Source organism: Rhea americana, unplaced genomic scaffold (assembly GCF_003343005.1).
Source record: "Rhea americana isolate MKP2758 unplaced genomic scaffold, rheAme1 scaffold_99, whole genome shotgun sequence".
Lineage (NCBI taxonomy): Eukaryota > Metazoa > Chordata > Aves > Rheiformes > Rheidae > Rhea > Rhea americana.
Window position 1 is genome coordinate 946,258 of NW_028187188.1, and position 15,438 is coordinate 961,695.

Below are 15,438 nucleotides of genomic sequence, written 5' to 3' on the forward strand. Positions count from 1 at the left end.
AGACATACACAACACATTTTTTCACCTATATTTGAAAAGATGAGCTTAGCCTGTTGTCTGAAGTGATAAGTCAGTATTTCTCTTTGAAGCAAGGAGTGTGCAATGAAATAATTAGGCAGATTTGCACACACACAAAAAAAAAAAAAAAAAAAAAAAAATCCACGCAGCATGGAGTTCAGCCAGGGAGGTCTTTGCTGTAAGACAGCTCCACGGCTTTCACTCATGAGGCACAACACGGGTTTATCCACATTTGTTTCCCAAAATGCCTACTCACTGGCTTCGACTTACCATCAACAGGATCTTTATGAAATATTTCTAAGTAAAATGGCTCCAAAATGGGTCCAGAAAGGGAATTATGTTGGTACTTAATGAAAGGTAAGTAGCTGGGTGCTATTGAATATGATACTCTGGAGGCAGCTGTTGGCTCAGGATGTAGATTAATTTGCTAATTCCTGGGCAGGTATAGGCAGGTCAAGATCACTCTTGGCTCACTTTCTTCTCCTAAGAATTCACAATTGTCAGAAACAGGTCTTTTGGCCCAAGCCAAAGTGATTTTTTTTTTCTTTTTCCTGTAAAAGCAGCTCACTGCTGCAGAAATCAGGCTGGATACGTTTGCAGGCTAGTGCAATAGCAGTGAGCAGCTGCAAGGAATGAACCTCACGGCCGCTGGACAAGTGCCTTCCCCGAACTGCTAAAACACGCGAGCTGAAGAAGCTGGGAACTGGGAGAGGCCTCCCAGAAATGGAAAAAATTTTCTCAATCTTTGTAAAATGCATAAACTGCCACGTCTGCCTCCACCTTTCCCCACCATGCAGATGGCATTTCTCCCCTCCCTGAAGGAGTGCTTTGCACCTCCCGTTTCTCACCGGGCTTTCGATAATTGCTGGTATAACTGAGCTAGAGTGAGAAGTCTTTTGGACAAAATTAGAAAAAATGCTGTTGAAGCTTAAAGCTGACCAGATCCTTTCTCCTGATGATTTTGCTGTGAAATGGGTAGCTTGTCACCAAAGCCTTGCCCACAGCTGGGTTTCGGGGCTGAGTGCAAACGGGAGCCGCTGGCACGGTCAGGGGCCTGGCACCCTTTGCACCAGTTTTCCCTTTGCAACTTGCGTTGGTACTGCTGTGAGCTGAAAATGTAACTAAATAAGCCAATTGCCTCTCCTCCCCCTCCCTCTTCACAAATTAAGAAAATATGACTCATGCGGCACAACGCGGGTTTATCCACGTTTGTTTCCCAAAATGCCTACTCACTGGCTTCGACTTACCATCAACAGGATCTTTATGAAATATTTCTAAGTAAAACATCAGCGCTTTTGCTTGAGCACTGATAAATATCTATTTTAGGTGATAAGAGAAATTTGATTGCTGACACTGAGGCAGGTGAGAACTGTCTAGTGGGTTTTACCCAATAGCCCCAGTTCAGCAAAGGACTTTAATATCTGCTTAAATTATTTTATAGAGCCGGATGCACTACTGAATCTGGGCCTTGGATCCGCATGACACATTTATCAGTTCCYCTGTTATCTGCCCAAAGCCTGTTCACAAAATAGCAGTAACAACCGTAATATAACTTACTTTTTCAGAGGAAGAAGACTCAAGCACCTACATGAGAACTATACCAGCTAGCAGTTTTCTGAGACCGTTTGCAAGATGTGACGTTGCACTTTTTTTTTTTATATACATACTGGCTGAAAAATTCCAGAATGAAAAGCCTCTGGGGGRTGCTCTAGCAATTATAAAAGTCAGCTAAAATGTATTCTCATTACCTAAAGGATGAGTGCTCTACTGAGAGAAACCACAGAGGAGTTGAGGACGGAGTGACCGCTGCGGAGGACTGCCATAGCTCTGCCAAAGTTGCACAATGCATTTCAAAAGGTGGTTGCAAAGTCTCTGTGCTCCTGCGCGTTAGCCCTTCTCATGCTTTTCTTGAGTTTCTCTACATCCTGCATGGACAGTAGGAAAATGGCTTGGATTTCATGGCACAATGGAGGGAAGTGTCAAAGCCCACTACCCACGACAAGTACTGCCGTGCAGCACCTCGGCAGGATGCACCACCTGCATGGCCCTTGCTTGCCTTTTCTTTTCTTTTCTTTTTTTTTTTCTTTCTTTTTTTTTTTTTTAAAAAGATTACACCTCACATACATACCTCTTGGGTAACCCAGATACTCAGTCTTTGGCCTTATTTTACTATTTATCCAAGGAGTGAGTGACACAAGCTTAGAGATGCCCTTAATAAGAGCTAATTAAGAAATATTTTTTCCTAATTCCTAAGAAAAAAATAATTGTTCCACGTTGGCAGATAATCCCAGCTCTGAAATGCTTTCACCACATGGAGCCAAGTTTCCTAAAGGGCTGTGGATGGAGGCCACACAGGGGTCTTTCCAAAGGATTAGCTGCTTGGCTGGAGCTGCGGCTCTGACTCTTCAGAAACAGCTCTGCTAAGACAGCACTGCAAGCAAGACAGTCTGCGACACATCATCTGCCMGCTGCAGAAAGCACTTGTTTGCCAGAAACATAAACATGCAACTGAAGAGTTTCAAGCCACCCAACCCTCCATAATGCTGCCCAGATTCACATCCCTCAGCRTCCCAGCTGGCAAGTTTGCTATATAAAGGGAGCTCCACTGCCTGGCATGTCCACAGGCCCAAGTTAGCAGCCCTAAATACCTGGGGTAAGCTGTGGCTCCTGGTAAAGGAAGGCCATCAGAAGAAGACGGTACATTCACCATGCATGGTGTTAACTAAAAAGAATACTGCATACGTGCCAGGCAGGTGGAGCACTTCGTCCACYGCATCCCAGCTCATGCCTGTCCTGCCAGCTGAAGGCATTAGTGTTTTCCTCGCAGAACCAGTGCTTTTTGGCATTTGAGAAAGACAGAGTCGTGGTTTCCACGATGAAATGTCAGTGTCACGGTTGTGCCCAGGTGAATTAACAACTTCCCAGGAGAAGAGAGCATTGGTAGAYGTTAAGATCTTCTCACATGTCTGTGACATACAGAACTAGGAGGCTGCCAAACATAGCTAGGTACTGTGCTCTCTCCCAGCACTTAGCAGTGGTAAATACCTCCAACAACATTTTGATATCTGCAGTCAGACAAATGAGAAGTGCTCAGAGCCGTAGCTTGTTCTCGTGTTTTGCCTGAGATCACCATCCACCTTGGTCAGAAGCCAACGGTGAGGCTGGTTTCAGGGGTGAGGGGTGGATAGCACCTTGCTAGCAGCCTGCTAATGCACCGAGCGATGAGYGTAATTCCCTTATATGCATCTAGATACATGGGGTTTTTTTGTGTGCAAGGGTGTGGAGGAGATGCTGCCAAAGTCAGGACACTCTCCTGCCTGGAAGACTGATGAGCGGAGAGGCAAAGGACTTAGCCAAGGATGATCTCCATTTCTAACTGGAGAGATTAGATCCATGGAGAACGGAATAACTGCAATTCGCTAGAGCAAGGAGTTTGCAGGCAGCAAAACCCACATGTTCACAGCCTGTTGGGGGTGCAATCCTGTGTTCTGCAATTGCACTTAATAACTAATATAAATCAAACCCAAGAGCAGACTCCTCCTGATGGTTACGTAAATACAAAGTCCGCCGTGATGGGTTTCTATTTGAACTTTACTGGAGCAGTGACAAGTTGTCACTCAAACATAAATACGAAGATCTTTCAGGTTTGCTGCCCACACATTATGATAGCACTTGCCTTTGCTATCCTTAGATCCATTTGTAAAAGTGGCTTGCCTGGAAATTGGCAAGTGCTCAGCTACCCAAGAATATCAGCTCATCACTACCTTATAAATGGGTAGCTTGGATTGTGCAAAATAGCTTTTCAGCTATTTCTTACAGGTTCRTCTTGGCTCTAGAGTGTGGAAATCTTCTATATCTATCTCTATATATACATCACAGTCACAGCTCTCACACTTAGGTCACCCAGCCAAATAGCGAGAGCGTGTTAAAGCAGACGAGTGGAGCTAAATCTACGTCTCCCAGTGTTTGAAAAATTCTTTTCAAAGCTTTCTTGCTCTAACKTGCTGAGTCAAAACCACCATTGCAAAAAAAGCCAGGCAGGCATTAAACGTGGCCAGTCCTCACCAGGCTGCAAAGAGTGGTGAGGAGAGAGGAAAAAACCCAGAGGCATGGAGGTTTCTTACTCCTCCATTTTTAGTGTGAAAAATCTGGGTAGTCCAGTAAGGGCAACTAAAACCCCTCCTTAGGGTGAGAAAAATAGGGTAAGGACTAGGCCAGAGCTCTACATTTGTGAGCAGAACCAGGCTAGGATAAGGAAAGGACCCTAATGCTTTGGGGACAACATGGCTCCAGGATAAGCAGAAACTGGGATTTCAACACCTCACTTGGCAAAGGCCCCAGGACTTCGGGAACTGCCACAAATCAAATAAATGAAATAACAGCCCTGGTTTGCTTTCCAGCGTGTTATTTAAAAATAGGACTGCTCTCGTCGTGACTCGTGTGCCCAGTAACTCGCTCGGGTGCCGGTGAGCTCCCGGCTGGCCCGTGGCATCCCAGTTCCTTCCATGGGTTTTACCAGGAAGCACCTCTAAGCTGCAAAAGCTACTTAAAATATTTAGCCTCTCTCCTATCCAAAGTTAGCCCTGCGTCCCCTGTTCCTGCCCTGCTGCCCAGCTAAGGGAAAGCCGGTATGTGTATGCAGCTCTGGGAGGGGGCAAGCGGCTGYGATTTACCAATTTCTTCCTGTGCCGGTGGCTGAAACGTATTCCCCTGAGCGCGCTGCAGCTCCCGGTGATGGATGGCCTTGTTTACTCCTTTTCTCTTTGGTCTGAAGAGGGTACCTAATGGTTTTTTTGCCAGCATTTCTGAAGGATCTGGCTTAGTCTCAGGGCAAAATTTCTCAAGCCCAATCCCTCTTTATGCCACTGCAAAGTTTGAGTGTTTGAGGATTTTAAATTATTCTCAAATAGCTGCATTTTCATTACCTGAGCACATGACGCTGAAGTTGCACCAGGCTTATTAAAACCTGCACAGTATATTYCCGCTGTAAAATCAACACTATTAAAAGAATTTGAGAAGACGCAAGTTCCTCTTCATACAGCTCTATTGACTGAGCGTTCCCCAAAGCCCACATGCTCTTTGCACAGTATTAACACATCTATTACAGCAGGATGACAAGCAATAYATGTAAAGAAGCTACACGGCCTGAGAGAGCCGGCGTCAATGCACTGATCTATCTGAACATACAGCAGAGAAAAGCAGTGGAGGGACGTGCACTCGTCATCGTACACCCAAATGCAAGACGTGCGCTTCCTCATCATTGCACAAAGTTCCCAGAGATGGACTTGGTTAAAAATCTTGGCTGCCRCATGCACAGACTATCACTGCCAATTTTGCCACTCTGTTGTCCAGCTATGACCTGGCCTTAGCCTGAAGGAAGGCAAATAAGAGAAAAGAGCTTCATTTCTCTCCCTGGCCTTCTATAGAGAAGCCTTTTTGCAGTGGACTCTCCAGTAGCTTTACATGCCTGGCCACGGYAGTGACCTCTCAAGCAACATCTGCTCCCTTCCTGTGCCGTACACTCAAAGGAGATGTTTATATCCTATTGCAATTTTCCTGATAAAACATGGTACAAAAAGGAACATCACGGAGAAAGCAGCTATAGGCGCAGGGGCGGTGCTGAGGCTGCCTGCCTGCCTCATCAGCACACAGCTGGGGGGGGGGGGCAAGAAACTTCAGGACAAAACGGAGGGACTTCTGCCTATTTACTTTGGTTTCAAGGCTTACGTGCCCCAAGCTTAGACAAGTAAAACGCACAGTTGTTTTTGGCTGTTCACTTCTGCTGCTGCGATTTCTTTTCCTATCTGCAGGCAGGAACAACGAGTTTATTGGTACTCTCCCAAATTGGATTACAACAAACCAGGAATGAGGTAGTCTGGACRATGGCTAAATCTGAGAAGGAATGCGCTTGCAGCAGCTCCCTGCATCACTCTCCAGGCTTTGCCTTTTGCCTTTGTGAGTTTTTACGTTTCTAACATGGCAGAGAGTGAAAATATCACGCTATAAAAATGCGGAAGATTAATTCCCCTACGAGCCGTTACCTCTGAAACCCGAACACCACCGGAGCAGGAGGAATCGATACCAGGCAGGCATAGGGAGCTTTAAACTCACCACAGCAGCCAAACAACATGWAAAAGTAACAAAACCTCTGCAAAACATCCTCCGTAGCATTCTACCACCCAGGACCAAAACACCGCCTCTGCGCTGGGGACCCTCCTTGGCCAGCCTTCCTCCCCTGACAGCCCCAAGATACCGCCTCCTCCTCCTCCTCCTGCTGCTGCCCCTGCGAGTGGGGAATGGGTGCCTCGAGGTGCTTTCCCTTGGCCTTTTTATCTTRTTTTACATGTATAGTTTTGCATAACTTATGGGGGTGGCGGTGTTTTTGTGAGGCACTGAGTTATTGAAATGAGGCAGAACAAAGATGCCTCCCCAAAGTAAATCTCAAGCCCTCACTTGCTGAAGCTGCAGTAAATCGAATGCTCCATCCTGGCATATGCATGTATTTGAGGTGGGGAGGGGGTGGGCTTTTTTTTTGACATACGAAGGCAAACAAACATTTAAACTGCAGTAGATATCAAGAAAAATATTTCTGCAAGTCTGCAAGTCCGAAGAAGTAGCAATCAGCTTTCTGTTCTGCCATAAAAGCTCCTGATCCACAAGCAAGGCTGGGACCTTTGGGGAGACGAGAATATAATTGCATTGAAATGCATCCCATAGRGCAGAAACAGCTTTTGTCCCACACAACAGCTGCCAGCTTTCACCCCCCACACACCAGTCGAGTTTCTGCTAAACATCGCACAGGGAGCCCATAACTGAGCCTTACACAGAGGTGTGCACCAATACCAAGTGAGGAAAACCACCCGGTCCCTCCAGCTGAGCGGCTGTGCTTGCTTCCAAAGGAATGGGAAAAAGAAAAAGCTTTCGGTCCCACTACTGTCCATGACTAGATGGAAAGGAAAGGAAGTGATCTATCTCTTTCTTTCTTTCAGGAAGAAATCCCTCTTGCAGCACACTTTCCTTGCATGCATCTCAGAGAAGTCCTGTCTTGTTTTTCCCCGTGTCAGGTAGAGTGTCAAAAACACAACATACAAATAGTTTAAGATTATCGATTTTCCTTCAAAGGAGAGTTTCTTTTCGCCCTTGTCTCGAATTCAAACTCGGATAATCACTACCCTGTTTAGTAGTGATAGTATAGTAGCCAATATCTTAGCTGCCTGACATATTTATTTGAGATGTGCCAGTTTTCTCAGTGCCCGGGCACACCTCAGGATCGTGGGAGAGAGAACACTTGCAGTCAGTGATGCGCAGCTGCATAAAAGCACTTATTTTTCATGCATATTTGACCGAGCTTCAGAAAACCTTGCTCTTCCACACTTGTGCCCCTCGGGGAGGGGGACCCCGAGCCTATCTGCCTAGAAACCTGTGCCCACCTTTACTTCGAGACTAGCATAGAAAAGAGGACAGAAAAGAGGAGATGCAGGACCAAGCCCAGCTGTCTTGTCCTTGTCCCCAACTCATAGATGCATGGGCAGTGTCTGCATCTAAATTTGACTTGCAAAGCCGAGGTTAAGGAACTTGCAATTTAATAAAAATGTGGCTTTTACAGTCGAAAAGCTACCAGGAAWTTTTTTCCTGTATGAGAAGAACATTCTTTATCTTGGAGCTGGAAGGGAGGACACACAGCATTGCAGCTGCCCCCTCAGGCACCTATAGCATATGATACCTTTTATTTTACTTACAGGGCCTCTGCCTCATTTGGTTCATAGTGTAGATTTACAAGGATGAAGAATTAAGTCTGCACAGGGAACCATAAACTGCTATTTCTTATATTTCACGCAATTACCTTTCGGCATAAATAATCTATTCCTCATGAAACGTCTGCTGAAGGCTACAGCCACTGACACTTCCACATCTCCTTTCTCACCCACAAGTATTTGCGTTTAAAGCAGCTCTGCTATGAGGCAGGGACCTTGCTTTATTATGCTTTATTTCTTGCATTTCCTAGGCACCTATTTCAGCCCTACTCCCCCCTCTTGCCTCTGTTAAATGGCTTGCTGGCATATTTAGTGAAAAAAACTCAAGAACAGTGGCATGGCAGAGCATTACTTTGAGAAGTCAGAGCAGGGAGAGCCTTGGGCCCCTTAAGCCGCTTTGCAGGGTAGGCTTTCCTGCAGAGAGACACTTTTTAAAGATACCAGCTCAGCTTCAGAGCAATTCATGGAGGATGGGATCAGTTGGTGTTGGAGCTTTTTTTTTTTTTTTTTTTTTGGCATGTGTATTTGTTTTGTTTGCAAGAAGAGAACAGATGGGTTTAGGAGAGTGTTCATACTACCTTAGCAACACGCTATTTTTGTCTTGCAGTTGAATCCCTCTCCTCTCTGCTAGGACATTTTCATTTTGAGGACGATCATGATCCTCAAGAGAGGCTCACTCTCTTCAAGAGAAGAAGGAAATAAATTCAAGCTGAGAAAGTAGATGGAGGGCCTTATCATCACAATAGCCAGCACAAATGGCAGAATTTGTTTCTTGTGTTCCAAAATGAAGCCTCTTTATTCAGATTTCTACCCTCCCATATAAGATAYGTTAATATACTTCAAGTTGAAGTAGGCTCTTTTAAACTTGGCATCACTCTGATTACAGTAGCCTCTATAATCTTGAGTAATTGCCATTTGCAAGTACTCCTTAAAGCTTAGCACAAGAATTGCTGAAGACTGCAGTGCTACACAATCTTCCCCGTGAAGAAAAGAGGGGCTGGAGAAACCTGCATATCTCCAAACACTGCCCAGGAGCTACACAACACTGCGTTGACCTGACTGAGCTGCTTCAGAGCCATTCTATTTCTGATTAGGAAAATTTGCCATAGATGGATGCCCACAGTTCCTGGAGGAAGGAGCTGAGCAACTAGAGTTGGCGCATTTGTTGAATGTGAGGCAGCACAAGTRTTAACACACTAGTTTGCCCAGGAGCAATGAAAGTTGCCTGCCTCTACTTCTTCACTTGTTTCCTTAGRCACAAGAGCCCATTCTTGTTCCCCCAGCTGTCCCTGCTGCTGGCAACTGGGAGGCAGCGCCTGCTGGTGCTGGCTCAGAGGCACCCTCAGGTGCTGGGAGCACTGGCAAAGCAGAGGCTATCAGTCCTGGGGYGAGCAACTCCTCCACGGAGGTGCCAAGCACTGTAGCACAAGGGCCAAATTTTGCTCTGCTCCATTGACTCATGTCTCAGATCTTTTATTCATTGTGCATTTTATCAAGAGAAGAGCTGGCATCCTCGCTGGCCTGGAGGACCATGCATGTCCTCCCTGTTAGACAGGACTGCATACCACTGACACCCTACATTGAAAACCAGAAATACAATCTTTATTCACAGCATAGACAACCTCGTTTCCTTTAACCAAAAACCTCTGTATTTAAGGGCAGTGTTATATCAGTAAGTAACTGTCATCTTGAAACCAGGAAGACAAGATGGGTGGCAGGGAGGAGGCTAACGTCACAACAGTGCAAGTTGGAGCTCTTGTGCAAGTGACACCACACCCTAAGGCACTGTTTGACACCAAAACCATCACAAATTGAAAAGGCAAGAGAGTTCACAACAGTCCAGTCCCAATAAGCCAGACTCAACCRCTAGGAAGAGGGCTATCTTTCCAACTCTGCAAGCATGCACTGCAGTAAGCCATTCAAGCCCATTATATTATACCTTCCCTCTCTGCCTTGTGCTGCTTAGCGGAGCATGCACCATTTTTGCATGCATTGAGTAACGGCAAGTGAAGTCCAACGAGATAGCTGAAACATTTGCATCTATGTGTTAAGGCAGTTTTGACCTCTGGTATGGAAATAACTTTCTAAGGAATCTGAACATCCCCACAAAAGGGCCTTATTAGTCTTCACTGAGAAGAGCTGCAGGTACCCAAACCAGCCTGGTGGCATGGCAGCAAAAAGACAATCAAACTACCAGCATCTTTGCATGTTCCCCTAATAAATGGTAAAACATTCCTGCTTACCCTAGATGAACCAATCTGCTCCTGTTTGTCATGCAAGAGCCCTTTCAACCTGCCCAGAGGAATTGGACACCCTCCATGCTTGAATTACTAGGCCAGTCCTAGGACTGGCATGTTAGATCTAACTAACAGCATTTTCAGCAGTAATTTGCTTCAGTCTTTATTCTTTTAAGCAGACCAGGTAAAGGAAAATGGTGCACGAAGGCCCTGTGTTTCAGGAGGACTGTGGCAAGCCCCTCTCCAGAATGACTTGGCTTGCAAAATCCCAGCCCACACGAGCTCCCTTGCCTCTGGAGCCAGAGTTTCGAAWCACTTTGGGAATTCGCTCCTAGTGGATACCAGCTCAGCTTTAACCCTGTAGGGCAATTTTGGCATTCCTCAGTCACCATCCTGATGACAGAGTATAACTTATTCTTAACAATTTGGAAGCTGGGGCTGAGGATGAGAGTYTGCCTGCCCTGAGGCATGAAGCAGTCGTGAGCGAAGAAGTCCCCGATACCTGGCCACGAGCAACAGTCCTGCTTGAGCACAAGTATCAGCTCAAAGGTGGGAACAACACTGGAGTCACAAGCAATCCTCTCTAGCTTTTTAGAGACATTTCCAGTTTCTAAGTCGACATGGATAATGCAGCATCTTAAGCTACAGGGCTTGATGAAGGAAAGCTGCAGCACATCTTAAGCTGTTTCCTCAGTTAGTTTCTCTGGCACCAAAAACCTTTGAGCAGCAACGTTTGGTCTGCTTTGACCTGGACAGACACTTCCACAGCATTTTAACTAAAGCATGACAGACTGGCTCCTCAAACACAGCCTCACTGAGTCTACTCCCAGTAGCCAATGTCTGTAAGGGAATTAATTGCAAAGGTCACATGAAAAGAAGGAAGAAAACTGACACAAACGGTGGTGAGCATCAAGAAGCAGATTATGTGCCCCCTGGTTATTTCCCCAACATCCTAGCTGGCGGTTAATCAGTGAGGCAGCCCATTAGCAGCACTCTTGTACTGCAGCTCATTAGCAASCATTATAGTAAGGTGTATTTCATGCACAGCAGCAACAGCAGCCTATGGACACAACAAGTACTCCTGGAGCACACTTTATTGAGCCACGCTTCAGCTGATTAAACTAATTATTACTACAGGCTTAATGAAATCATTCGCTACTCAACATTAAGGCTTTATAGCCATTAATATCTTCTCTAGATGGTAAGAAATTCACCTGAAAAAAAACATGAAGTTAGTCTGCTTAAAGGAAAAGCGATAGTGCTGCACTTGGTCACCAGCTTTCTAATCCGATCACAGCCCCCAGGCCAGCTGTTGTGTTCTCTGCTCATTGCTTGCTACGTGCATGGAGGAAAAGTCACCTATTCATCCTTGCAAGCTGTTGAAATCCGAAACGCACGGCAAGTGTGTTGACATAGAATTGTGCAGCCCAGGACTTGAGCTTTTTTGAAGAGTTCACTTAGAAATAACTCCGAGTCTTTGGTGGAAAGTAGTGGAAATCTGGGCAGCTCCTTCTGACCCTCGTCACATCCAAAAGCCCTTGCAGAAATTATCCTGTTTTCCTGGAGAAAGCTTTAGCAGCCTTGAAGCACTAACCATCTACAGCACTACAGTATTTTGCTTCTGGTTTCTCCCTCTTCAAAGCCTTTCAGCAGCTCATTAAAGCAAGCCCTCCTCCTGCCTGCAGACCTACACCCTGCCAGCACATCGCAAGGCACAGCATTATCACAGGTTCCAAGGACCCCCTTGTTACAGTCTTGTTTTTAAAATACAAATAAAAGCAGGAGCAGAGAGGTGGGTGGGAGAGGCACTGTAAAGGGCTGCAACACTCACCTGCTGTGTCCGGCTGTGAACAGCCTCCGTGTATCCCCTCCAAAATGCATGTGGGGCTTTTACTGCTTAGGCTGGCAGTAGCAACCATGGCAAGTGCAGCGCTCGGACTCTGGACAGATTTTTTGTGCTCCTCTGGATTACTAAAAAGAAAGCATACATCACACATTTCAAAACCCAGCATTAAGAGGGACTGTGCCAGCTTAGAGTAACTCTTGAGGAAGAGAGGAGTTGTCTCACGTTCAGTCTCAGCACCTAACTTGCAGACTTGCACAAACTATTTTCAGCCCACCAAGCAAGGCTGCTTATTTACTTATTTATTTTTATTTTTAAGGGAAAACACACTTTACAGAAACAGACCTTAAGATTAGAGAGAGTTAGCTCAGCCCAGAAAAACCACGTGATTTCGCCTTACCTGCTAAAGAAAAAAAGCTTGGCAGAAATACCACTACAAATCAGAGATTTTAAACAACTGCCTTCAGTTTCACTGAAAGCAAACCACTTTAAACAATTAAAAAAAAAAAGAAAAACCACCCTGAACAAGCCTACAAAAAGTAACAACCAGCTGATACCACCAAACCCCTGCAGCTGCAGCAGCTGATACACCCCTGCACCCTCCTTCCTCACCTGCCCTGGCTTCCTCATCTCCCCATCCCATTCCCACTGCCGAGCTGTGTCCCTGCCTGCCAAACCTTCCCCCTCTCATTGCCTATGCTGAGGGGGGATTTAAGGCACTACAAATCTGGGGGGTGGGGGAAATGCATCCTCCTGTCTTTCCAGGGAGTGAGGATCCTGGTGAGGAAGAGGAGGAGGAAAAGGAGGGGGGATTCACCAAACAGCAAGCAGCAGTCCCCATGGGCCAGGGGAGCCCCACAGACATGCAGTCCCCCCAGCAAACAGCTTTCTGGGCTGTCATGGACAAGACTGGTGTGCGTTGGGCTTTATTAAACGCAGCCGCTGCTGTTTCTGGATGAAACGTAGCCCCAGACCACACCGCAGCATGTGCTGCTAGGTCCTGGCTTACCCCAGCCAGGGCTAGGCCCGGCRCACAACTATTTTCCTGCCTTGGTGTTTCCCAAGGTGAGGCTGCAGGGTGCTGGACAGCCCTGGAGGAAAGTAGCTCCCACCTTCCCACGAGCTGCATGCGGGGCAAAACGGCACCTCGAGCCGCACTGCGTTCCCCAAAAGGAGTTACGCTATTGAACCAGCCTACCCTGGTCCTAGGGACAAACCACCTGGTACGCAGCTCCGCAGCCCTGGGGCCACCACAAACACGTACCTTGCCATAGCCACACTCGGTCATTTGTGTTGATGCTGCCATGGGTGCATGTTTATTCCGCTTCTTTGGTAACAGCTCAGTTTGTGACTTGTTTACTACAGGACCACAAATAATTTTGGCTTCTTGCTAAYAGCCTTGCATCGCTCAATCTTCTCTCCCACGGGAGGGAGCACRTAACAAGGTGAGACTGAAACAAGTTGCTCCTCCAAAACGCTTTYGCATCCTCTCTTAGCAGTCCTATGTCCTAGCAAAGGTATTCCTGGAAGAAAACCAATCAGGAAATACAAAAATGATACAGAAATTTTTAGTGCATCCTCCCATGCAATACAGCAGATACCCCTGCAGGAGGCTCAGAGTCAGGATTTTTACAGCATCCTTTTTAAAAAGCCTTCAGCTGGCTGGTTGGATCAGCAGTTCATTAATTAACATTTCTCATTCACCTGGAGTCATTTTGGTCAATGGGTGRCTGGAACAGTGCCAAAGGAATAAAAATTATTAGTCTGTGGCTCATTAACCTTATTGATTACTGTTAATCTGGCAGCCACCTCTGCTCAGGAGTCTGCTTCCTCACACCAGGAAGAATAAACCCCTCATTTTAGGCACTGAAAAGTCTTTACAGAATGTTCTGCTACTGTAATTGCAGCTGCTGAGCAGTAAATCCATTTCCAAGAGAAAAAGCTCAGTAATCTGTGGGGATTCACAACTGCATTAAGGAATAATGAGCTGTTTTTTTTTTTTTTTTTTTTTTTTTTTTTTTTTTTTGAAAGTTACAGGTTCTGGCAAAATAAACATTTGTTCTGCTTCCCTCTTGAAAAGAGTGAAGAAAAGAAACATTTAGGCAAACAATTCTATTACTGTTTACATAAAACATAGGCAGATATTTGCTCTATAATGTTAGCTTAAAAATGAATATTTGAAAATAGTTGAAATATATGTTGAAAAGATAGTTGAAAAATATGAAACTGCATGGGAAATTTCTGCTAAATTCTGCTAGAATTTCTGCTAAAAAGTTCTTTGCATTCTGGCTCTGAACAGACCCAAACCAGGAGGAAGCAGTAAAGCCACCATTGTGCTACTGGCTTGAAAATGGTTAATATTAGACCAGTGGGGTCTTCTATCCTCCATGATACCTACATATATGGACATACTTCAGTGAGAGCTGGTTGGAGCAGTTCGTAATCAGAAGCACAATTTTATTTCTGTTGAATTCAAAATGCGCTTAGCCCTGACACCCAAGTGGCTAGATCAGGACYCCTGAGAGTAGTGTGCTTCTGTTGCTTATGTTATGATTTTCAAAGGCAGCCACAATTATTTTGCTGCAAGCCCTCATCAGGTCCCTGCAGCCAACAAAAGTTTCTGCAGATGATCCCGATCCTGGGGACAAAACTGATGGCAGAAATGCTCACAGAAGAACAGCAGAGAAGGATTTTTAGTTTTTTCAAAAATCTCTTCTGCTTAAGCTGAAGGAAAATCTCCATCAGCTGCCAGTGACGGGAGATATATTGGGTGGTAGCTATTAGTTCATAGGTTTCACTTATGTAACTCTTCCCTGCAGTGAAAGATGATATATTTGTACGTAATTAAGCACTGCTTCTGATACCCATATGTTCTGTGTGAGCTATAGAGGCATTTCTAATTACTTGTTTCTAAACAGCGAAAACCACCACACAGCACCGTAATTGGCAATGTGACTAAAAGCCGCTCCGCCGAATTCACAGTAATTACGCCTGCCTGCAGCAGCCCCTCTCTGCGCATCGCCAGTATTGGAAAGTGCTGCCAGTTGTGATGAAACATGAGTTTTCGGGATCCTTTCTTACCTTACAGTTTCTCCTTTTTAAGGACAAAAAGCATTCYGGATGTTTCTTTGGACAACGTAAAGGTATTTAAGTGGTGGAAGGCACTGACCACAGTTTCCGACGGTATATTTGAAGCAGATTATAGTCTCTCTGTATAAGGTGTTGTACTGCTGAATTACAATAAATTTTGAAAGCTTTAGGGGCAATAGAGTAACCCTGATATGCAAAAGAAAATGAGTTGTAATTCAGAATAATTCTTAGTAGAAAGCACACATTTGTTAATTACAATTACAACTGCTTTTTGATTCTGAGATAAGCAATGGTTACCATAGTGATTCATTTCTTAAAAATAATTTTTGTCCAGTGCTGTATAAAACACTAAGATACTTGCCTTCATAGAAAGAAATTTGGGATGACAAATTTTCCAAGTGTTAGGCTTTGTGCATTAAAATAAGCAATATAGGCCATGCATGAAAATTAATACCCTTGTTCACTGCCTGAAGATCCTTATATGAAATGTTTACCT

The 15,438-nt window shown here is 45.2% G+C and overlaps 1 protein-coding gene across 1 annotated transcript; it reads right to left on the minus strand.

Moving 5' to 3' along the window:
• Positions 1-9,245: 9,245 nt before the first annotated feature.
• On the minus strand, positions 9,246-12,482 carry DDIT4L (DNA damage inducible transcript 4 like). The gene is given in 4 exon segments (XM_085325653.1): positions 9,246-9,347; positions 10,399-10,722; positions 10,724-10,849; positions 12,465-12,482. Coding segments are annotated over 4 exon segments (570 nt in total).
• Between the last annotated feature and the right edge of the window lie 2,956 nt (positions 12,483-15,438).